Here is a 24,029-nt window from a genome sequence, read left to right as displayed (position 1 = left end):
GTAAGTGTGAGTATTAAAGGCTCAAGTGTTGATGAAATATGTGTGTGTGCAGCACTGTGAAACCAGTGCAAGTTCATGAGGAGAGGAGTGACGTGTGCGTCTCTATAGCTAAAGACCATGTTTCTGAATGACAGACACTAGTGATGACATGTAGATGGAGAAGAGAAGCGGTCCCAGCACTGAGCCCTGAGGCACTCCAGTATCTAGATGAGAACAGTGATGGAGAAACCATGTTTCTGAATGACAGATAATTATGAAGTAAATTAATGGTGATTATAAATCTGGATAAACATAATAACACAAGAATTAAACAAAATACAAATCTAATAAGAATTTTGAAGAAAACTGTCAAAGATTCAGTAATGCTGGACGATGTGCAGACAATTATTCTTTGGTGGCATCCCTGGCTAATCAACAAACAAGTTTTTTTAATTAGATTTTATAATTTTAATAGGACTGTCTGTGTGGAAAACGTTGAGAGCGGGAAAGGGATAACACTATAAGAACTGAGCATTTGGAAGCTGCTGTTGCCAGTCTCAGTTTAGTGACGCTTCAGGAACCAGGAGTTTGTTCTGTGTAAGAAAGGTAGATGGTTGGTCGAAAACGACTCATTCAACTGTTTTAGTAAAGTGGTCCCGAAGCTCAGGGAGGCGAAAGATGTGTGTTGAGCCAGTGCGGTTCAAAATACGCATGTAAAGCAACACTTCACTGTGGTATAGTGTCTCTATATAGCAGAATTTCAACACTCAGTTATCAGATGAGAGGAAGTTGATAACCACAGGAGGAGCTGATGATGTTTAAAGAAAGACGGACAGACAGAAATGTCCGAGAAGTGTGATCTGTGTCTGATCCCTCTCTCTGTCAGGGTTCTCCTCGGACCGTTCTGTCAGTCGAGAGTTAACAGAGGTTTAGATGTTTTATTGAGAATAATAGCGTTGGTATTAGTTGCTCTCTTCACACATTAATTAAGTTCACAGTAATAATAAAAAAAGTTTAGGGGTAGGGTTGTGTGTGTGTGTGTGATGTTGAGCAGCAGGTGCAGCACGTCTCTGATATTTAATACACACAACAGATGGACACACACGTGCAGCATCACTGTCTGCTATTGTTGAGCGAGCCAATGGGACGAGTGTGTGTGTGTGTGTGAGTGAGTTAAGTGTTCATCTCAAACTCAATCGACCCTCATCTGCTGCTCAGGTAACACACTTCCCTCTCACACACTGTCTCTTCGTGCGCGTGTTTTCTGCTGGTTTGAACCTGCATGTGTGTGAAGGCGATTGAAGATTACCCATGATGCCCCTGGCTGCCGCTGATGAGCCCGTGTGCCCGAAGTTCCAGCCCAACATCTTCGACTCCACCCGCTGCCACGAGTGTCTCCGACAGGAGCACCTGCACAACACCAGCGGCGGCGAGCACGCGCCCGGGCCACGCGCTTCTGACGAGAAAGACACCAGCGCCAAGGTGAGACGCGCAGATAGCGACACACACACACTGATAGCGACACACACACAGAGAGACTGCATCAGTAAGTTGTAGTAGCGAATTTGTAATAAGTTTACTGCACAAAAGCGTAACTCTGCAGTGTGTGTTTCGGATTCTATAATAATGCCAGATTCAGTGTGTAAAGTAATACACGAGAGTGGATGACGTGCGCGCGCACATCCTCATTAATAATGAATGAAGGCGGATCGCTTTCGCGACATCAGAGTAACACAATACACTCACACACACAGAGAGACTTCGACAGCTGAACACTGCGCAACACACACATAAATACGTACATTACTGGCTGGTTATGCACCATTTTAGCATCATACTTTTAACCCCGTAAACTTTTAATATCAACATTTGTCAAACATTACAAACCAATATCTTTATGCTTTGAAAATCACAACTGAGCAATTACATTTAGATGTATAATGAAAATGTTTAATTTTCCTAAGTTGACTTTCCCTAGTTTCCTAAGACATTTCCCTATAGTTTCCCTAATAGTTCATTCATTTTCCTCAATCTCTGAATCATCCTCTCTGAAACATCTTCATCTGTGTCAGTATCGCAGTCACAAACCTGTGAAATTACTTATTTTACTGTCAAACTTTGGGAGCTATTTTTTCTGCTTTCTATGTTGAAGTCTCATGCCACACTGAGCAAAATTGTGGGAAAGCTCATTATTCACTCACAGGGGATTGAGAAAAATAATAAATGTTTTTTATTAATTGTTTGGCTCTGTAATTCTGCATTTGAGAATCCTACATAAAGGTTTTGGTTAAAAGCTAGGTATTTCAGATATATTTACCCTTTACTCTGTGTCTGACAAAGATTTTCATCTGTAATTTGCAAATAATTTGATAAATAATTAAACACTGTGATTTTAGCTTTTTCAAGTGTGTTTGGTTTGAGCACTTTTAGATTACACTTGCACGTGGAAACTGGAGTTGAAGTGCCCTGACATACATAAAATAAATGTTTTTATTTTGTGTCTGTACGGTTGCTTTTGAATTCCTATGAGGGTCAAATTGACCCGCGAACACCATGGACGTAATATTAATTTTGTTTGTAAATGTCAAAACACAGCAGCATGTTCAAACTTTGCATGCATCTTCATGATGATAGATGAAAAAAGTCACAAAACATCAAGAAAAAGAAAAAAAAAACCCAAAGGTTTAATTTTATTTTAGGTAGCATTGGAAAATAAGGTTTTATCATTTTTACCATCTGTAGCTGACAAAATATTTTTCTGTATTGAAATAAGTGTGGAAAAGCCATTTTTTAGCTTCATAAGGTTGTAAAAAAACCAAACAAAATATAACCAAGAAATGTTATTATTTTGGGTCGGTACAGTTTCTTCAGAGCTTTAAAATATGTGGGTCAAATTGACCCGCGAACATCACGAACGTAACAGTAATTTTGTTTGTATATGTCAATACACATCAGCATATTGAAACTTTGCATGCACACTCTAAACAATGCTGGGTTGTTTGAAGTCAAATTTGGGTAAAATAAAGACAAACCCAAATGTTGGGTTAAAAATGTAATTTAAAATTTTAACCCAACTTCAACTGTCACTTTCAACTGTAATTTTTTTAATTGCATTTTTAACCCAACATTTGTGTTTGTCCATATTTTACCCAAATTTGGGTTCAAACTACCCAGCATTGTTTAGAGTGCATGTTCATCATGATAAATGAGAAAAAGTCACAAAATATCAAGAAAAAAAACCAATGTTAACCAGTATTTCCAACAACGGGTCAAATTGACCCACAACATTAAAGTAATTAAAATTGGAATAATTGCACTTTAAACTGAGAGGGATTCACTTTATGTGTACTTAAATATGTGAATTACTTTAAATATATGTAATGCAATATAATCGACTAAGAAATGTTAAGGTAACACAACTTGCAATTATGTAGTAGGTTCTATCACGTCACATGTATTTTTAAGTAAAGAATGTTAAACAAACTCAAATATTTAGGTACACATAGGTTTTCTTGTTAATTTTAAGTAAAATTATTCGAATTTGGGTTTACTTAAAAAGTGTGTTGCAAAAATGGTGCATATATATTTGGTATAGTAAATCCAACACACAATTTTTACCAGTGCTCAGTGTGGTTATAGGTGTTTTCTTCCTGCATGGCATGAGAATGTCCTCTTCTGGTCTGTAGATTTGTCTTCTTCCTTCAATATTTTCACCTGTTTTGCCGTCCAGCAGGTAAAATGGTCTGTCTGATGATCCCTCAGTAACATCACTGTCCTCAACAACACACCTGATCTGAGGAACCATCCATGTCCGGAGTTATTCAAGAGTTCCACTAGGGCTGTTATAGTACCTGACAGAAAAGAGCTGTAATCATGTTTATCATCTCAGAAGTGTTCATCTGTATTACACGAATACTGATATTTCCGCTGCTGATTATTCACTCATCTGAAATAATGATGAGAAGAAAAGCCACAAACCAGACAGAGTTACAGCTGTGAAACCCTAAACCCGTACAGTGTGTGTGTGTGTGCTTGCGTGATACTGCATGTGAAGGGCTATTTTAGTTGCTTAATTTCCTCAGAAATCTCCATTTAACAAGACCTAGATCTAGTATTACTTTATTAGAAGTAAAACATGTCTATTACCACTAACATTCCTAATGCTGAAACCTTGGTTTAGAATGAGCTGGATTCACAGCATCTCTTCTGATGCCTTAAAGTTCCTTCAGATCGTCATGGGTTGCACAGATGGTTCAATCCGTAATGCTCTCTGATTGGTTGTGTGTTACATCCACCAATCAGGAGGACTCAGATGTGCTGTCAGTGGTCAGCAGCTACTGTGATGTCAGCAGAGGGGGGCGGGGCTTTGAGGAGAGCTCCCTCTGCATCTTGAGTCCCGACTGTGACCTGTATCTGTGTGACGGAGACGACGACCAAAGCTCGGACAGGTAAGCCTGCTAAAGAGCCTTACTCCGTCAGGAAATTGAGTCTATGCTGTTGTTATTATATTTATCTTGTAATATAAGACGTTTTTTAAAACTTTGAATTGTATACTTTGCTCCAAGAGTGTGTTTTGGGGTGTGTTGAGTTCTGGCATCATTCTTTCCGTATGCAACTTTAATCCCAGTCAGGGTGACGATTCCGTGTACAGCCTCTCTGCCGGTCCAGAGGAATACTCCAGCCTCCTTCATCATCCTTCATCCTACCGTAGAATGACCCGCTTGGATCCGCCGCACCGGACGAGCCCCCGTTCCTGGACAGAGGTTTCTCCGAGTCGCCGGGATGGCTTTGGCCAAATCGGTTTTTCTCACGGTGAGGAAAACACCAATATCCAGTTACCATCCGAGCAGCTTGTGGTGTTGTTAGGATAGTCAGAGTGGCAGTTTGAGGTGTCAGATGGACTCAGGTTACACAGGCTTTTCCTGAGTGCTGCGTCATGGGGGATGATTGCAGGGTATCAGTTCACATATTTACACAGGTCACGATCTTGTCTCTCTGTCTGCAGGCAGCGTGAAGGAAGGAAGGGATCGGGAGAGTGGATATTTCTCTCTGGGAAGGGCTGCGGGGAGCAGAGCTCTCCGTGATCAGAGTCCCCCTGCTCCTTATCGGCATTCTGAGAGAGGGCATCCCTTGCCTAGCAACAAAAGTCCAGAACCCAAAGCTGCCATTCCTTTTCGTAACCCGGATCTAGGCGTCCCCTCCGAAAGGAGAACCTCAGAGTTTCAGAATCCCGAGCAGCTCGCAGAAGACTATCCTGTGCAGTATCCTCCAGACCCACTGGATCTCAGCGTGGAGGTCGAGGCCCTCGCCGGTCCCCGAGCGCTGAGTCCCACCCCGTTCAAACAGGCTGAATCGATCGGTTCCTCCGGCCGAAGAGGTGGACGAAATCCCCACACCTCTCCCTTGCGGCAGCCGGGAACGCTCAACTCTTCCCATGGAGGTTCCGGCCTCTCACGTTCCTCCTCTCCCTCCCGTAGTACCTCCCCATTCAGACGGGCCGAGTCCAGCTCCTCTCTCAACACGGTCGGCTTTCGGCCTTGCGGTATTTCACTCGGACAAAATCGGGCAACGGTCAGTCCGGCACGGAATAGTTATTCTGGAGGTGCGCAGAAAAACCTCCGATCATTTGCGAGCACCGTAGGCACTGTCAGTAAGTCTTATGTGGATCTCAAAGGCTCTTTACAGAAACCCAATACCAACAGCTCCTACGTTGGGTCTAGAGAAAACCTTGGAAGCTTGTCCCCTTCCAGACGGAGTTATGAAGGTCCTGCTCTTAGGAAAACTGAAACAAAAAGCCCTACATATGAACGCGGTCATGACAGACAGAGTTCCTCCCCCTCAGTGAACCGATTTGATTCAAGAAGCCAGTCCCCTTCCAGACGGAGTTATGAAGGTCCTGCTCTTAGGAAAACTGAGACAAAAAGCCTTACATATGAACGTGGTCATGACAGACAGAGTTCCTCCCCCTCAGTTGGCCGCTATGATTCAAGAAGCCAGTCCCCCTCCAGACGGAGTTATGAAAGTCCTGCTGTCAAGAAAACTGAAACGAAAAGCCCTTTGTATGAGCGTGGTCATGACAGACAGAGTTCCTCTATCTCAATAGGTCGATATGATTCAAGAAGCCAGTCCCCCTCCAGACGGAGTTATGAAGGTCCTGCTCTTAAGAAAACTGAGACGAAAAACACCTCATACGAGCGTGGTCATGACAGACGGAGTTCCTCCCCTTCCTCAAAGGGCCGCTATGATTCAAGAAGCCAGTCCCCGATGGGGAGGCCGGAGACAAATGGCACATCAAGTCAGATTCGAGAGGGTCGACGCAGTGCGTCTCCGGTCAGGAATGGCTACGGAACGCCCAGCCAATCAGACAGAAGAGCTGTGTCTAATGGGCGGAGTCATGACAGAAACAGCCCCTCCCCATCCAGGAAAAGTTATGAAATCCAAAGACAAACCACAATGAAGAAACCAGATCAAGACAGCCGACACTCTTCCCCAAGTAGAGGTCCGCACCGAAACCTTGGCTCATCACCGCTTCCTAAGTCTGAAACGAGCCAGTCCTCATCAAACCGTGTCCCCAAGAGCCGCAGTCCCTCCCCCTTAAGGCGGGCCAATGACACCCCTAGCCAATCTCTTCCCCGTAAGTCAGCGATATCTACACTAAGGCGTGACATCGCAGACCACATCCCTCTCAGGAACACTGTGAGTGACAGAACTGGCTCCACCTCTCATGTAAGAAACTCTTCAAGTAACCAATCACTGCATGATTCAACCCCTTCATCAGGCCGCTGGAGAGGCTCCACCCACTCCCTCAACAGCCAATCAGTCTCGCGTAACTCCTCCCCATCACGACACAGCACTGAGAGGAAACATATCAGCTCCTTTCCAAAATCTGTCCCTGTCGCCTGGGAACCATCACAAGAAACAAGCAGGAAGAGCAGCATGAGGAAAAGCCAAGAGGTGCAAAGCTCCACGCCTAACAACCGACGAGCGCCGAGCCGGCACAGAAGCCCCTCCCCTCCGGTCCAAACACACACCTCTTCCCAGAGCTCCATGGACTCGGAGTCAAGCCATCTATCCGCCGGGTCATCGGGTCTCAACCGGGAAGAATATACCATGATGGCTGACATTCCCACGGTCAAAACGGTCTTCCAGAGGGAGGGTCCGAGCCAGCTGGGGGGTGCCGAGAGCCGTCAGAAACGAGAACTTTCCCGCTACAAACCGGCCAGGTGCACAGAAAATGTTCTTCTCAAAGTAACACAATGTAAAAAAAGAGTAGCAAAGCCAGGGCGTGTTTAGAAATGTTATCAGAAATTCAGGATTAAACTGCAAGTAATTCATAACGCAGCAGTGAGAGCTTCAGGGATGTTATCAAATCGCAGATATAAAGCTGATGTATATATATATATATATATATATATATATATATATATATATTCAATTCATTTCAATTCAAATTTATTTGTATAGCGCTTCTCACAATACATATTGTTTATATATGGCCTTTTTTATTTTTAAATGATTTATTTATAATTTATTAAAATATTAATTCACATAAATATAAAGTATGTATGTTTATATAGACAGTATATAAATCATTAATATTTAATAAATTAAATAATTTATTAAAATATTAATTCAAGTAAATATAAAGTATATATACTTTATATTTACTTGAACTAATATTTTGAATTAATATTATATACACAGTATATAATTAATTAATATTTAATAAATTAAAGAATTTATTAAAATATTAATTCAAGTAAATATAAAGTATATATATATATATATATATATATATATATATATATATATACTTTATATTTACTTGAACTAATATTATATATACAGTATATAATTAATTAATATTTAATAAATTAAAAATAAATAATTTTAAAATAATTTGAATCTGTGTTTGTGTGTTTCCAGTCACTCCCAGAGCAAATCTCCTCACTGGGATTGGGACGAGCTAGAGGATGAAAGAGACAGTGGTACACTATCAAGGGCTCACTCCTCCAGTTCCCTGCACACACAGGTGAAACACACCCTCTTACATACACAGCTCAATACTACTAATTATCCCCATTCACACCATGGATGATAACTATCATAATAACTATAATAAAGTTTTAATAATTGTTATCTTTACGAAAACAGTGAACTCTAAACCACAACTACAACAATTTCATTGGAATCGCTTTATTATTGTAATGGTTTTGATTATAATTACTGTCACAGATATTGTTATCATTATTGTTATTGTTATAGTTAGTATTTTTGTTCTCATTGCAGTTATTGTCATAGTTATCATTATAGTTATTGTAAATGTCATCATTATGTCATCATACACTGTCTGCAGTGTATGGAAAAACCACACACCACTCACCCTTGTACTTTCCAATGGTTAAACCCAGCCAGCATGACTATCTTATCCTGAAAGACATCAAAAACCAAACATACACTGTTTGCACACTTGTCCGCCCAGGTCCATGATCATGAACCCATGTGTCTCATGTATTATGTGTGTGTGTGTTTGACAGAGAGCGAGCAGTCCGGTCGAGGAGCAGCCGTCCAGATCATCCGGACAGAAGCAGGTACCGTCACATCTCTGTAGAAACACTTGTGGTCCTTCAACGCTTACAGCAGTGTGTGTTTCTTCTGCAGAAAGCACACAGACCCTCAGTGTATTTCTCCTGCAGCGTGGATCAGACTGATGAAGAACCAATGCAACAACAGGCACGTCACTCACTACCACCACACTACACTAATAACAGGGAATACACTACACTAATAACACACAGAAATAAAAATCCTGTCAGCATTTACTCACCATTGTTGTTCCAAACCCGTTACTTCTTCTCTGGAACACATAAGGAGATGTTAGGCTGAATGACAGTCTCTCAGTCACCATTCACTTTCATTGCATCTTTGAACAGAACTGATTAAATCAACATCTACTGTGTGACATGCGGGTTTGGAACAACGTGAGGGCGAGTAAGAGATTAGTGAGTCATTTTTGGATGTACTTCACTTTAATATTTATGTGATCTTTTTTTTGTTTTTGTTTATTTGTCGTATTTTTTTTAATTTTATGTATATTTTTAGTTATGTTGGAGTGTAGGCTATATTGTTGAGTTTTCCCCATAATGTGTTAAACCATCATAGCAGGTTTACTGTGAGAGTATTGTTTGCGCGCTGCTGATTGGTTGTTGTAATGCGCTGGGCGGTTCTGATTGGCCACTCACTTGCGCCGGTCGGTTCTGATTGGATGTTGTACTTCGCTGGGAGGTTCTGATTGGCCGCTCGCTTCCGCTGAACTGTAATCGGGATCCGCCCCGGCAACACCGACAGCAGCGCGAGTTCCGTCAAACTTACGCTGCGATCTATCGATTAAATCAGTGAAAGTATTTTTAAACATGATCATCTTCAGCTTTAGTAAAACTTGACAGCGGGAAAGCTTCTCAGATGCGGCGTGTTTAATCTGCGTTTGTGTTTGTGCTGCGGCTGGATTTGAACATCATGACGGTGAGTTTCACTTTAATTCACTTTAATATCCGTCGCTCTCAGTGTAAACACGACGGAAGTTTAATTCTGTGTCGTACAAGTCCATCCAAACTCCAGTTAGTGTGTGTTGGCGTGCAGTGTGTGGTTTGTTTGCACGGTTCGTGAGTAAACACAACTTGTTTTTTTAAATATATGCGTGTGTTTGTGCGCGCGCGACACACCCGCGCACACAGCGCATGCGCATTACTGAAGCTGGTTTCTGCTGGTTTCTAGTTCATGTAAATAAACACGAATTTGATATTACAAGTGCTTTGATAATCCTGATCAGAGTTTAGTTCAGCTGTCACCATCACCAGTGTGTGTGTGCTTTATAAGGCATGTGATCATTGTGTAACCTCTAGAATATTTGATCAGATTAGTTTTTCTAATGTTCATTTTGTGTTTGTGTTTCTTGTGTGTAAAATAAAACATTTTAAAATGTAATCAAATGAAAATAAAACAATTCCTTTTTGTTTTTGGCTAACAAAATAATATAACTAAATGTAGAACAATAACAATTAAGTTTTAATACGTTTGTTATTATTATATTATTACTTTGAAAGGTACAGTGTACTTTCCAATTGTATTATATTTCAGTCGCACAGTAAATCCCATCATAATGACTGGATTCTTTCCGAGTTTTCATGAATTGTTCTAGAAGTTACTGAATCATCATGATGAATCACTTGATATTGATTAATTGTCTGAATCATAGACACTCATTGAGTGAAAGAGCGTTTATTAAAGTTTGTTCGTCATTATTACTGAACTACAGAATAACTGATAAGAGTTAGTGACATATAGCCTGGCCTAATCATATTTTGGTGGAAATAAGTGACTGATTTAGATTGTTGCTTTAGGCTTTTTTTATTTAATTCTTTGGAAACGTTTTTATTTAGTGATACTTGAACATCAGTTTCACCATCAGTGTCTGTTGTTTCCTGGGCTGTTGTGTTTGTTTCTCACACATTTGCATGCAGATGAGATGAGTGTGAGTGTGTTTGTGCATGTGTGTGTGTGTGTGTGGGGTAAGGATGATGCATTGACACTTCTGATAAACCTCTCTTTCTGTAGCCTGACCTGCTGAACTTTAAGAAGGGATGGATGTCTAAACTGGATGAGAGTGGAGAGGTAAGACATGTCTGTCTGTCTGTTATCATGATGTGTTTGAAGTGTGTTCATCATGACTGACTGTGCGTGTGTATGTGTTCAGTGGAGGAAACACTGGTTTGTGCTGACGGACGCTGGACTGAAGTATTACAGAGACTCTGCGGCGGAGGAGGTGAGAATCACACGGGGAACACGTGTGACCACGACACATGCGAACTCAACACATGCATGAACACGTATGAACATGACGCACGCGAACTCAACACATGCATGAACACGTATGAACATGACACACGCGAACTCAACACATGCATGAACACGACACACGCGAACTCAACACATGCATGAACATGACACACGCGAACACAACACATGCATGAACACGACACACGCGAACACAACACATGCATGAACACGACACACGCGAACACAACACATGCATGAACATGACACACGCGAACACAACACATGCATGAACACGACACACGCGAACACACACAAATGAACACGACAAGTGCAAACACTTATGAACACTACACACGCGAAAACGAAATTAACACGCGGATACGTGTGAACACGACACGCGAATATGTGTGAACGCAATCCCGTATGAACACGACACACATGAACATGACACGCGAACACGTATGAACATGACACGCAAACACGTATGAACACGACACACGTGGACACGACACACAAATGAACATGACACACATGAACACAACACAATGCGAACACGTATGAACACGACACACGCGAACACGACAAACGCGGACACGTATGAACACGACACACGCGAACACAACACATGCATGAACACGACACACGCGAACACAACACATGCATGAACACGACACACGCGAACACAACACATGCATGAACACGACACACGCGAACACAACACATGCATGAACACGACACACGCGAACACAACACATGCATGAACATGACACACGCGAACACAACACATGCATGAACACGACACACGCGAACACAACACATGCATGAACACGACACACGCGAACACAACACATGCATGAACACGACACACGCGAACACACACAAATGAACACGACAAGTGCAAACACTTATGAACACTACACACGCGAAAACGAAATTAACACGCGGATACGTGTGAACACGACACGCGAATATGTGTGAACGCAATCCCGTATGAACACGACACACATGAACATGACACGTGAACACGTATGAACATGACACGCAAACACGACACACGCAAACACGTATGAACACGACACACGTGGACACGACACACAAATGAACATGACACACATGAACACAACACAATGCGAACACGTATGAACACGACACACGCGAACACGACAAACGCGGACACGTATGAACACGACACACGCGAACACGACACACGCGGACACGTGTGAACACGACACGTAAATACGTGTGAAAATGACACACGCGAAAACGAAATTAACACGCGGACACGTATGAACATGACACACGCAGACACATGTGAACACGACACTGTGAACATGACACACGCAGACACATATGAACATGACACATGCGGACACGATACACACGAATGAACACGACACACGCGAACACGTATGAACGCGATCACGTATGAACACGAACATGACACACAAATGAACATGAACACAACACAACGCAAACACGTATGAACACGACACACATCAACACATATGAACGCGAGCACGTATTAACACGACACACGCAAACACGCATGAACACGACTCGGCGGACACAAAACACGTGAACACGCATGAACACGACACACGCATGAACCCAACACGCACATGAACATGACACACACTTGCGTGTTTGAACTATCATACATGTAATTTTTCAGGATTCTTTGGCGAGCAGAAAGAGAACAGCACTGATTTGAAACAGAATCTTCAGCTGTAACGCAGTGAATGTCAGATTTGTAATGATAGTGTAGCCGGTTTCCTGAAGCATGTGTGGTGTCTGCTCAGAGAGACGAGGTGGATGGAGAGATCGACCTGAAGTCCTGCGTGAAGGTGTCGGAGTTCGACGTGGAGAAGAACTACGGCTTCCAGATCCAGGTCAGTGTGTGTGTGTGTGTGTGTGTGTGTGTGTGTGTGTGAGATCCTGTCAGGACCTGCTGCATTCCTGTTCGTCTGATCCTCATGATCTGTGACTCTCTGCTGTTGCTCAGACCAGAGACGCCGCCTTCACACTCTCAGCTATGACTGCTGGGATACGGAGGAACTGGATCGAGGTTCTGAGGAAGAACGTTCAACCCAGCAGCTCTCCAGACCTCACACAGTCAGTGACACACACACACACACACACACACACACAGTCAGTGCTACACACACACTCACACAATCAGAGCTACACACACACACACACACAGTCAGTGCTACACAAACACACACATACATACATAATCAGCCATAAAAACACACACACTCACTCACTTACTCACACACACACACACAAAATCACTCTCACACACTCACTCACTGACTCACTCACTGATTCTCTCTCACACACACTCACTCACTCACTCTCTCACTCACACTCTCTCACTCACTCAATCACTCACTCACTCACTCACTCTCACTCACTCACTCACTTACTCACTCAATCACTCACTCACTCACTCTCACTCACTCACTCACTCACTCACACACTCACTCACTGATTCTCTCTCACACACACTCACTCACTCACTCACTCACTCACACTCTCTCACTCACTCAATCACTCACTCACTCACTCACTCTCACTCACTCACTCACTTACTCACTCAATCACTCACTCACTCTCACTCACTCACTCACTCACACACTCACTCACTGATTCTCTCTCACACACACTCACTCACTCACTCACTCACTCACACTCTCTCACTCACTCACTCACTCACTCACTCACTCACTCTCACTCACTCACTTACTCACTCACTCAATCACTCACTCACTCACTCACTTACTCACTCACTCAATCACTCACTCACTCACTCACTCTCACTCACTCACTCACTTACTCACTCACTCAATCACTCACTCACTCACTCACTCTCACTCACTCACTCACTCACTCACACACTCACTCACTGATTCTCTCTCACACACACTCACTCACTCACTCACTCACTCACTCACACTCTCTCACTCACTCACTCACTCACTCACTCACTCACTCACTCTCACTCACTCACTTACTCACTCACTCAATCACTCACTCACTCACTCACTCTCACTCACTCACTCACACACTCACTCACTGATTCTCTCTCACACACACTCACTCACTCACTCACTCACACTCTCTCACTCACTCACTCACTCACTCACTCACTCACTCACTCACACTCACTTACTCACTCAATCACTCACTCACTCACTCACTCACTCTCACTCACTCACTCACTTACTCACTCACTCACTGATTCTCTCTCACACTCACACACACACTCACTCACTCACTCACTCACTGATTCTCTCTCACACACACTCCCTCAGGCTGCCGATCCTCAGCAGTGATAAAGAGAACGCCCGTCACCGACTGCGCAGCCAATCAGAGGCCTCCTCCACCACCGCAAACCCCGCCCACAGCAAGTTTGACTATGTGGAGCTATCACCTGTAGCCACGCCTCCAACTCCTGCCTCCGCCAATCAGAGAGAGTCTGGGGAGGGGCAGGTGAAGGAGCACAGCCAATGGCAGGAGGAGCGTCGGCGTGACGACAGCCACAACCAGTGGGAGGCGGTGCTGTCGAGGAAGGGGGCGGGCCTGTCGGAACAGAGGCGAATAGAGGAGGAGATCGAGAAGAAGTGGGCGGAGTTTGAGCGGCTGCCACTCAAGGAGATGAGGTCACTCCCACCGATGGGCTCGTCAGCCAATCAGGCTCTGGAGAGGGAGGTAGTGCGTGGATACTGTCTATCTGCTCTCATGAATGACTTTATGAGAACTGAATAGAACACAGAGAGACTCTGAGCCCTTATAACGCATTCGGCTTTTGATTTCTGGAAAATAAAATCAAAAGTACATTGTTTTTTAGTATTGGGGCCAAAAAACAAAAAAAAAGAACATCATTTATCGGGAGTTTTTTAAGAGATTTAACTGTATAAAAAATATCTAATAGGTTTTCTATTTTCAATTAAATTTTGACCCAGATATACACATGATATTACGCCAATATACTGGGTGATTTATTTATTTATTTATTTTAGTGAGTTAGATTTTCTCAAAAATACAGTTTCTTTCCCATATATCACACTTTTGGTACTAAATTTTAATTGACTAAACCATTATTATTCACACCTATTGTTTGTGATATTGCCTTTTTCATTATAAAATGAGTAATTATTCAAGTATAATAAGTATATTCATTTTCTATATATATTCCATATTTATATATAATATTATGACTAACATTCTAGGGAAAATCATTTATTGTTGTTTTGATATATTTTTATATATAGGTTCAATACATTAAAATTCCATTGATTTCAGTCAATTTCAGTTAATTCTCATCTTACAATGAATTTAGTAGAAATTTCTTGTTATTATTATTTATTTACTTAGTTTTTGCTATAGTTCAAGTATTATTCGAAATGTCAAAGAATTGGCAAGTAAGTAAAAACGGTTCCACCGGGTCAAAATTGGCCCGTAAAACATCTGCATGGTTTTTTATGCGTTATGAGGGTTAATTTAGCGATCAAATGAACAAAAGAGGTCCATAAAGACTTTATGGAGCTTTATTGGCAGTCATTTGTTCTTCTCTCTGTGTGTGTGTGTGTGTGTGTGTGTGTGCATGACGTGTTACCTGTTCAGTACAGCTGCGCCCCTGCTGAAGGCTTTACCTCCGCGTGTCTCTCTCTGTCCTGCAGGTGGCGTCTCTGAGGCTGCAGCTGGCGGGGCTGGGGGCGGGGCTTGGGGTGGGGCGGGTGGGGCCAGCGTGCTGTGGGGAAAGTCTGCAGCAGATGGAGCGTGTGCACAGGGAGGCTCTGGAGCAGATGGAGCGACAGCACACACAGCAGATCAGCGCTCTGGAGAAAGAGAGAGACTCACTGCTGAAGGAGGAGACGGACGCCACTGCGAAAGGTACTGGCCACTCCCACTAACATGTGACCCTATAGAGACCAACCGCTGTGAGAGGTACTCAGGGTTTCCGCGGGGCATTAAAAAGCATTAAAAGTCATTAAATGGATTTTGCGAAAATTAAGGCCTTAAAAGGCATTAAAAAGCATTAAATTTGATTCTTACAGGCATTAAATTTTTTTTATAGTTTTGAAGAGAATTTTATACAAATTTATTTGAATATAGCCTTCATAATTAATAATTTGTATTTTAGGCTTCCGGTTCGGTACGCATACAAACCGAACGATTGCTTGGACCATTTTTCCTGCCAGCAAAATTCGTGCTGACGCGGCCAACACAACGTTGCGCAACATCAAATGGCAAGCGTAATGAAAGCAGAACGAAACTGCGCTACTCGTTATGTGCTTCACGGATCGTTTATCAGTTCGGACCAGCAACATCTATGCAGCGCGAGCCGATCTCGATCAAGCAACACTGTTACTTCACAGCGCTAAGAGATCCGGTAAAGAAAACATTTGAATTCGCCACTGAGGTAATAACATCGCTGCGAGATCTAGTGAGAAGCGTTCACATTTCTCCGTTATTAACCGTAGATCTCTATTAGATCAAACAGCGCTATCATGGAAACCAGGAGAAACATTGTGCCGTGAATGAACTAGTACTTTACGTCCACAGACCAGCAACATTCACCATGGATTTAATATAGTAACACTAACTGGAACCAGTTTGGCTAGAATGGTGAAATGCTTTCAAGTACTTCACACATCTTTTTCCAGCACTTCAAAATTCAAATATTATATAAATAAATATATATTTAAATGTTATTTTTAACGTGATGACCAAAACATTATTTGTTCATCCTTCAAAGATGACCCCCATTTATAAACCTGAAAGTTTCAAGATCTAGGAAAACTCACACTTATTTAAAAATATTTTTTCTTTAAACAAATAGGAAATTTCTCTGGCATTTCTTTCTTTTTGCTGTATCGAAAATGTACCGAACCGTGACTTTACAACCGAGGTACGTACCGAACCGAGATTTTTGTGTACCGTTACACCCCTAATATATATATATATATATATATATATCCGTGGTTAGTCATGGGTCGTGTATGGCATTATTTTTTTTAAAATGGCATTAAAAAGGCATTAAAAAGGCATTAAATTTCATTTGAAGATACCTGCAGAAACCCTGGGTACTGGTCACTCCAACTAACGTGAGCCTGTAGAGACCAACTGCGGCTCTGCAACTCAAACATAGCTTTTATAAAGCTCCGCCCACTCCCATGATGCATTGTGAATAACTTCAGTCTCCTTACCTCCCAAAATGCTTAAATGTTTGTAAATATATGGATATTTTGCAATAAACGTAAACTATATTGTTTTTATAGATAACATATTTTAAATGAATAATCGTTCTATATTTCTCCATTGTTTTCTGTTTGACATCATTGGCAGTGCTGTGAAGGATGTTCACACGTGTGTGTGTGTGTGTGTGTGTGTGTGTGTGTGTGTGTGTGTGTTGACAGTGATGGAGGCGTTACAGAAAGCACACAGAGAAGAGATGGAGAAAACCACACAACTCTCAGAGACACGTGGGGTGGACACACACACGCTTAACAAACAACAACAGTGAGTACACACACCTACACGCTTAACGAACAACAGTGAGTACTCGCACACACACTCAACAGTGAGTACACGCACACACTCAACACGCTTAACAAACAACAACAGTGAGTACACACACCTACACGCTTAACGAACAACAGTGAGTACTCACACACACTCAACAGTGAGTACTCGCACACTCTCAACAGTGAGTACTCGCACACTCTCAACAGTGAGTACTCACACACTCAACAGTGAGTACTCACACACACTCAACAGTGAGTACTCGCACACTCTCAACAGTGAGTACTCACACACTCAACAGTGAGTACTCACAAACACTCAACAGTGAGTACTCGCACACACTCAACAGTGAGTACTCGCACACACTCAACAGTGAGTACTCGCACACTCTCAACAGTGAGTACTCACACACTCAACAGTGAGTACTCACACACACTCAACAGTGAGTACTCGCACACTCTCAACAGTGAGTACTCACACACTCAACAGTGAGTACTCACAAACACTCAACAGTGAGTACTCACAAACACTCAACAGTGAGTACTCGCACACACTCAACAGTGAGTACTCGCACACACTCAACAGTGAGTACTCGCACACACTCAACAGTGAGTACTCGCACACTCAACAGTGAGTACTCGCACACTCAACAGTGAGTACTCGCACACACTCAACAGTGAGTACTCGCACACTCTCAACAGTGAGTACTCACACACTCAACAGTGAGTACTCACAAACACTCAACAGTGAGTACTCACAAACACTCAACAGTGAGTACTCGCACACACTCAACAGTGAGTACTCGCACACACTCAACAGTGAGTACTCGCACACACTCAACAGTGAGTACTCGCACACTCAACAGTGAGTACTCGCACACTCAACAGTGAGTACTCGCACACACTCAACAGTGAGTACTCGCACACTCTCAACAGTGAGTACTCACACACTCAACAGTGAGTACTCACACACTCAACAGTGAGTACACTCGCACACACTCAACAGTGAGTACTCACACACACTCAACAGTGAGTACTCGCACACTCTCAACAGTGAGTACTCACACACTCAACAGTGAGTACTCACACACACTCAACAGTGAGTACTCGCACACACTCAACAGTGAGTACTCGCACACTCTCAACAGTGAGTACTCGCACACACTCAACAGTGAGTACTCGCACACACTCAACAGTGAGTACTCGCACACACTCAACAGTGAGTACTCGCACACACTCAACAGTGAGTACTCGCACACACTCAACAGTGAGTACTCGCACACACTCAACAGTGAGTACTCGCACACACTCAACAGTAGCAATTATGTAGCAGAAAGGTGCTTCCACATGAAACAGATACACACACATTCAGTTATCTGGTCTGAACGAGTGTGTGTGTGTGTGTGTGTGTTTAGGGCAGAAGTGGCGTCTCTGCGGCGTGAGCTGCAGGCTCTGTCGGAGCGGTTCTCTCAGAAGTGTCTGGATCTGAAGCGAGCGCAGCAGCAGCACGAACACACACACACACAGATGAGTCTGAGAGACCGACAGCTGGAGCAGCTGAAGAGAGACAACCAGGTGACACACACACACTCCGTACGCTGGCACAACCTTCAGTTAAGTTTCAGTGTGCAGAACATGACGTGTGTGTGTGTGTGTGTGTGCAGGACTTGCAGGCCCGCCTGTCACAGGAAGTGAAGGCCGTTCGCTCGCTCGTCACAGGTCAAGGGTCAGACGCAGATGGCAGCGAGAGGTCGTGGTGTGAGATGCAGGTGAGCGTTCGCTCGTATTCAAACAAAATAATCAGTCGTTTTTATGGACATTTGAAAGTCTGCATAATTAATGTGTGTGTGTGTGTGTGTGTCGCAGGTGCTGCTGCGGGTGCGAGAGAACGAACTGCAGTATCTACACCAAGAGCTCAACAGCCTCCGCAACCAGATACACTTCCTCACAACGGTAACACTCCTGCGCCTGTGTGTGTGTGTGTGTGTGTGACACAGTGTGTGTGTTAACGTGTGTCCTCTCTCTCTGTGTGTGTGTGTCAGGAGAAGAGCAGCGTGTGCGAGCGCTACCGGGAGGTGTGTGAGGAGCTGAGTGTGATGAAGAGCCGCAGCGAGCGAGAGGCCGAGGCTCTCCGAGAACACCTGAGACTGGCACTGAGCGCTCTGCACGAGAACGACAACAGCCTGCAGCACTGACCGCCGTCACATGACCCTCAGGCCAGCAGCCAATCAGCTGAGGGACACTGGAACAACGCTTCTGCACTTTCTCATGTGTGTTTACGGGACCAAACTGGAACGTCTCCCTGTCGCTGGTGTGGAAGAACTGAACACACACATGAACAATCAACAAACTCATATCATATTTGCCAATCGAATATCATGCGTGTGTGATCTATGGAAGCTCGTTTCCACCACAGAATTAAAAAATATCTCGCAACTCTGAGAAGAAAGTCCGAAATTAAAGTTTACATCTCACAAACTCTGGCTTTTTCTCTGGCAGTTTGGATTGTAGTTTATACACTCGCATTAGCAAGACGAAAGTGCGAACGTGAGATGCGCTAGTGTTGTTCTGTGGCGGACGCAAGCTTCCATAGTGTTCAACTGTCTTCGTGCCACAAAAACAAAAGAGCTTTGCTTCAATGAGCCAATGTTTTTTTTTTAAAGATGTTTGTGTTTCTTGTTGTCATATTTAAGTTTAGAGTTTAACGCATATGTTAACATATCAAACTATAGCTAATAAATATGGGTTATTTGGTTTCTGGACTCTGAGTGCTTGTTATTTCAGTCTTATTATAGTGATTGTTGTTTATTCATTGCCTTTACAATGCTGAAATAATGTGAAAATCACAACCAAGTGTTACATGAGTGTGTGTTCATGCATGTTTATACAGTAATAATACCGTGAGGGAGTCTAGATCAGCACAGTTAATATGAGTTTTCCTTTAAAAGTGATCAAATGTTTTTACTCAGTTTCTAATACATATATTTCAAATAAAGTTCCTCAGGTAGGCTGTGCAGGTTTTTGCTTATTTAAAAATGTGTCTTTAATTCATTTTAAGTCATCGTGAGGCCCTTATGACAAAATCTAAATTATGATGGTCATATTTATGAGAAGAAAAGTCGACATTATGACGTGAAAAGTCGACATTATGACGTAAAAAGTCGATTTAAAGCATAATTTCGAATTCATGATAAGAATTGGTAAAGTGAAACTAGGAAAGCGAAGTTATAAAAATGATGACAGAAGTAAGACAGACGTGCGCATAGACTAGAGATGTGTGTGTGTTCGAGATGCGGTGTGTGCGCAGGACCGCGGCGCGTCGGGTATTTGATTGGCGGCTGCGGCGCATGCGCAGAGCAAAGCAACAAAGGCGCAAGATGGCGGCGAGCACCGCGACCCGCACCGGCTCAGCGGCCGCTAAAGTCGTCAGGCCGATCTTCAGCCGGGACCTGGACGAGGCCAAGCGCAGGGTTCGGGAGCTGTACCGGGCCTGGTACCGAGAGGTGCCCATCGCAGGTACTGGTCGCGCTCACACCGCGAGACACACACGCGGACTCGCGTCAAGGTCACAAACACACGAATATACAGAGGAATAATACTCGCTACACTGCAAACAGCTGCAGAAACACTCGGTTCGGCTGTTAAACATTCGCTTTCTCCGTGATGTTCATCCTCTGCGTGTTTAAATGAGCTGATCACCACTATTATACTTCTGAGAGGACAGAGCTTTTAATCTGATCAAAAACATCCGTTCAGTGATTCATTTCTGTCACGGAACCGAGTCGGTTATTTATAAGATAAGTTAGTTGTCCCATTTTAATAAATAATTAAAAATAGTGTTTGTCCCATTACAGTTTTTCTTAATATTATTAAGTTCATGCGAATTATTAATAAGCTCTTACAAACATCTTCACCTTGAATAAAAGCGAGTTTCAGTAAAAGTTGTTTGAAATTAGTAATTTTATGGATCCTCTTTCAGTCAGTCACTGAAATGCATCGATTGAGTCAGAAGGATTTGCTCGCTAACCTGTGTGTGTGTGTGTGTGTGTCAGTTCACACGTTCCAGCTGGACATCACTGCGCGTCAGGGCCGAGATAAGGTGCGAGAGATGTTCGACAGGAACAGTCACGTGACGGACCCTCGGGTCATCGACATGCTGGTCATCAAGGTGAGGAGCACGCCTGCTGTTCACTGCGTGTGTGTGTGTGTGTGTTTGTGATGACCTGTGTGTGTGTTTCAGGGCAAGATGGAGCTGGAGGAAACCATCAACGTGTGGAAGCAGAAGACTCACATCATGCGCTACTTCCACGAGACCGACGCGCCGCGTCCCACAGACTTCCTCTCCAAGTTCTACCACGGACACGACCCTTGACATTTGACCCCTAACGTGTGCTGTCATTTTCTGCTTCTGTACTGTAAATACACTCATGCTAATACACTCCAGCTGTCTGTGTGTGTGTGTGTTATATCGGATGACATCCGTCAGTGGATTATATTGGTATCTACCCTACAGGACCTGAGTGTAAACACGTGTGTGTGTGGAAACTGATACATTTAATTTTTCAGAAATTTTTGATGAATAGAAAGTTCAAAACAACAGCATTTATTTTGAAGCAGAATCTCTGCAACATCAGCGGATCCTCGTTCAGATTCGAAACATGAAGTCGTTCACTCGACTGATCCGTGTGTGTGTGTGTATATATATATATATATTATAGATCCATGTTGTTCAATAATTCAGCATCGCCACGTTTGGAGTGTTAACCGCTCATGAATGTTCCAGACAGACGAGTGATTGTTCCTCCAGGATGAGTGTGCGTAATCATCTCCAGCATTCATCAGGTGAGGACACACACACACACCCGTGACGTCAGGCCTGTGCTCAATCATCGTCCTCGGGTACGAAAATATAGTTTTCCTCCAGCAGAGCGCCGAAGCTCTTGCTGATCAGTGTCCTGACGCCATCCACACACACACTTCATTATACACCGACGGCTTCAACACTCAACATGTGTGTGTACGGTAAACTATCCTGGTGATATTTTTACATTATATTCCAGTCAAATCCAGCCTCTGTTCTTGTGCTGAACCACTACTGTGTGATGACTGATGAGTCAAAGCTGTTTTATTTGTTTAAATATGCTGAAATGTAATTTTTCATAAATTATTTTTCAGGTAAATCCAAATTTATAGCTAAAATTGAGCCACGGTTAAGCGTAGCATGAGAAGCATACGGATCATAAATACTTTATTTACTGCGCGCCGCCGATCTGCACGCGCCCATAGGGGCACGCGCCTACTATCTTCCACAGAAAGCGCGCACTTTTATTTTGTTCTGACTAACATTGTCGACTTCTTTATTGAATTATTACATATAATTTCTACTTTATCTATATATATTTACTCTCGTGAAATGCGAAAGTCAGTGTGATTTCAGAGAGAATCGACAGTCGTCTAAATCGCGAAGTAGCTACAGAGCAGTTTTTGTTTACTGACCAAGCGCGTCCCCGTGAGAAATTAATGTATTGTTAACTTAGATCACGTTGTAATAATTAGCTGTGAATAAATTTCATATAATAAAACAAAAAAAAACTGTATTTGGTTGAGATCATTCTTTACTTAATATAAATTCAAGTTATGTATTTTCTAAGCATAGCCTACTCCAATCTTCCGTTTCAGAGTGCGGCGTGTGTGTGTGTGTGTGTACAGGTCAGGATTGGCCCTAAACTAGTAAAAACTGTTAAACTGATAACAAAAATGATCTTAGACCATTCTTGAGTGTCATAAGTTTTTCTATTTTTAAATAACGGCTGTAAATGAGATGTGGTGGACATGATTTCATTGCAGGTCAGGCAACATGTAAAATATTAACAGTCTCTGGAAATTTAAGTTAGTCCTCTTGCAGACCTCAAACACACATTATTTAAACCTATGAGACTGTGTGACTTTTGAACAAGTGTTTTGAACTTTGCGAGGCTAAAAGTGCATTCATCCGACCGTCTTCCATGGCCAACCGAAAGCAAACCACAAATACATGTTTTGGGAACATTTCCCAAAAATTATTATCTGGGTATTAATTAAATTAACCGATGAAACAAAGTATAAAAGTTGTCCACGCACTCGGCTGTTATCAGTTCAGCACAGCGGTCGGGAACCCTTTACGAGCGAGAAAACAAATATCGGCTCAATTCCCTACTACAGTCAGTCTACAGAAGTTAATGAAAAGATTATGATAATAATTATATTAATGTTGTACCTTCAAAAGTGAGACTTAGCCTAAGTGCTGATCAGAGCAATCAACTGCGATAACCCCTAGCTCCTGTATGGGGTTCAGCTGCAGCTGTTTAGGTCGGCCTATAATGGCGAAAAGCAGCAAAAATGTAAAAAAAGGCTATAAACTTCAATACTTTCACTTTTGCCGCTGAGATCCTTATGACACATGATAAATGTGTAACATTTTTGATAATCCACGCAGATTTCAGTTGACGATTCTGTTTAAAGTTAGCCTATTTATAACAAAAATTGAAGGAATGAATAAAGAGCAGGATGTGCTTTACATTGAAAATAAAAGTCGCGAAAGAGAACGGAATTACTGGCAGGATGCTGTGCGTGCGCGCTCCCGAGCGCAACACGGGAAAAGAGCCTTCGTCTTCAGTCGCGCACCGAAACCGCCAAATAAATACA

At 42.8% G+C, this 24,029-nt stretch overlaps 2 protein-coding genes across 4 annotated transcripts; both read left to right on the top strand.

The window, feature by feature from the left end:
- The first annotated feature begins 1,275 nt into the window (after positions 1–1,275).
- triobpb (TRIO and F-actin binding protein b) lies at positions 1,276–20,107 on the top strand. 3 transcript variants are annotated; one of them, XM_089128098.1, is made up of 18 exons: positions 1,276–1,461; positions 4,282–4,427; positions 4,607–4,791; positions 4,985–7,202; positions 7,906–8,011; positions 8,517–8,570; positions 8,641–8,712; positions 10,594–10,650; positions 10,733–10,801; positions 12,615–12,704; positions 12,818–12,927; positions 14,133–14,529; positions 15,501–15,714; positions 17,241–17,343; positions 18,761–18,920; positions 19,010–19,114; positions 19,212–19,298; positions 19,388–20,107. In XM_089128098.1, exons 1-18 carry the CDS (start codon positions 1,291–1,293, stop codon positions 19,538–19,540), a joined length of 4,497 nt encoding a protein of 1,498 aa, XP_088984224.1. In that variant the 5' UTR covers positions 1,276–1,290; the 3' UTR covers positions 19,541–20,107. The 3 variants fall into 3 exon arrangements, with proteins under 3 accessions (XP_088984224.1, XP_088984223.1, XP_088984225.1); XM_089128097.1 differs by having other exon boundaries at positions 14,133–14,532; XM_089128099.1 differs by lacking the exons at positions 1,276–1,461; positions 4,282–4,427; positions 4,607–4,791; ... (2 more) ...; positions 8,517–8,570; positions 8,641–8,712 and adding an exon at positions 8,811–9,501 and having other exon boundaries at positions 14,133–14,532.
- A 570-nt stretch (positions 20,108–20,677) lies between these two features.
- Positions 20,678–21,783, top strand: ndufa6 (NADH:ubiquinone oxidoreductase subunit A6). The gene is made up of 3 exons (XM_039656989.2): positions 20,678–20,861; positions 21,398–21,513; positions 21,586–21,783. The coding sequence occupies exons 1-3, from the start codon at positions 20,693–20,695 to the stop codon at positions 21,715–21,717; spliced, it is 417 nt and encodes a 138-aa protein (XP_039512923.1). The 5' UTR covers positions 20,678–20,692; the 3' UTR covers positions 21,718–21,783.
- The last annotated feature ends 2,246 nt before the right edge of the window (positions 21,784–24,029 follow it).

This window comes from Pimephales promelas, chromosome 3 (assembly GCF_988280905.1).
Source record: "Pimephales promelas chromosome 3, fPimPro1.hap1.1, whole genome shotgun sequence".
Taxonomy (NCBI): Eukaryota; Metazoa; Chordata; class Actinopteri; order Cypriniformes; family Leuciscidae; genus Pimephales; species Pimephales promelas.
Note: the sequence above shows the minus strand (reverse complement) of the source record. Positions and strands in the feature narration are given on the sequence as shown.

Bases quoted from the DNA above. Each gene is read 5' to 3' on its own strand.
- triobpb (XM_089128097.1), top strand. From the start codon at position 1,291: ATGATGCCCCTGGCTGCCGCTGATGAGCCCGTGTGCCCGAAGTTCCAG. The intron at 4,792-4,984 runs GTGAGGAAAACA...CTCTGTCTGCAG, and splicing joins CCAAATCGGTTTTTCTCACG to GCAGCGTGAAGGAAGGAAGG. The intron at 12,705-12,817 runs GTCAGTGTGTGT...GCTGTTGCTCAG, and splicing joins ACTACGGCTTCCAGATCCAG to ACCAGAGACGCCGCCTTCAC.
- ndufa6 (XM_039656989.2), top strand. From the start codon at position 20,693: ATGCGCAGAGCAAAGCAACAAAGGCGCAAGATGGCGGCGAGCACCGCG. The intron at 20,862-21,397 runs GTACTGGTCGCG...TGTGTGTGTCAG, and splicing joins CCGAGAGGTGCCCATCGCAG to TTCACACGTTCCAGCTGGAC. The intron at 21,514-21,585 runs GTGAGGAGCACG...TGTGTGTTTCAG, and splicing joins TCGACATGCTGGTCATCAAG to GGCAAGATGGAGCTGGAGGA.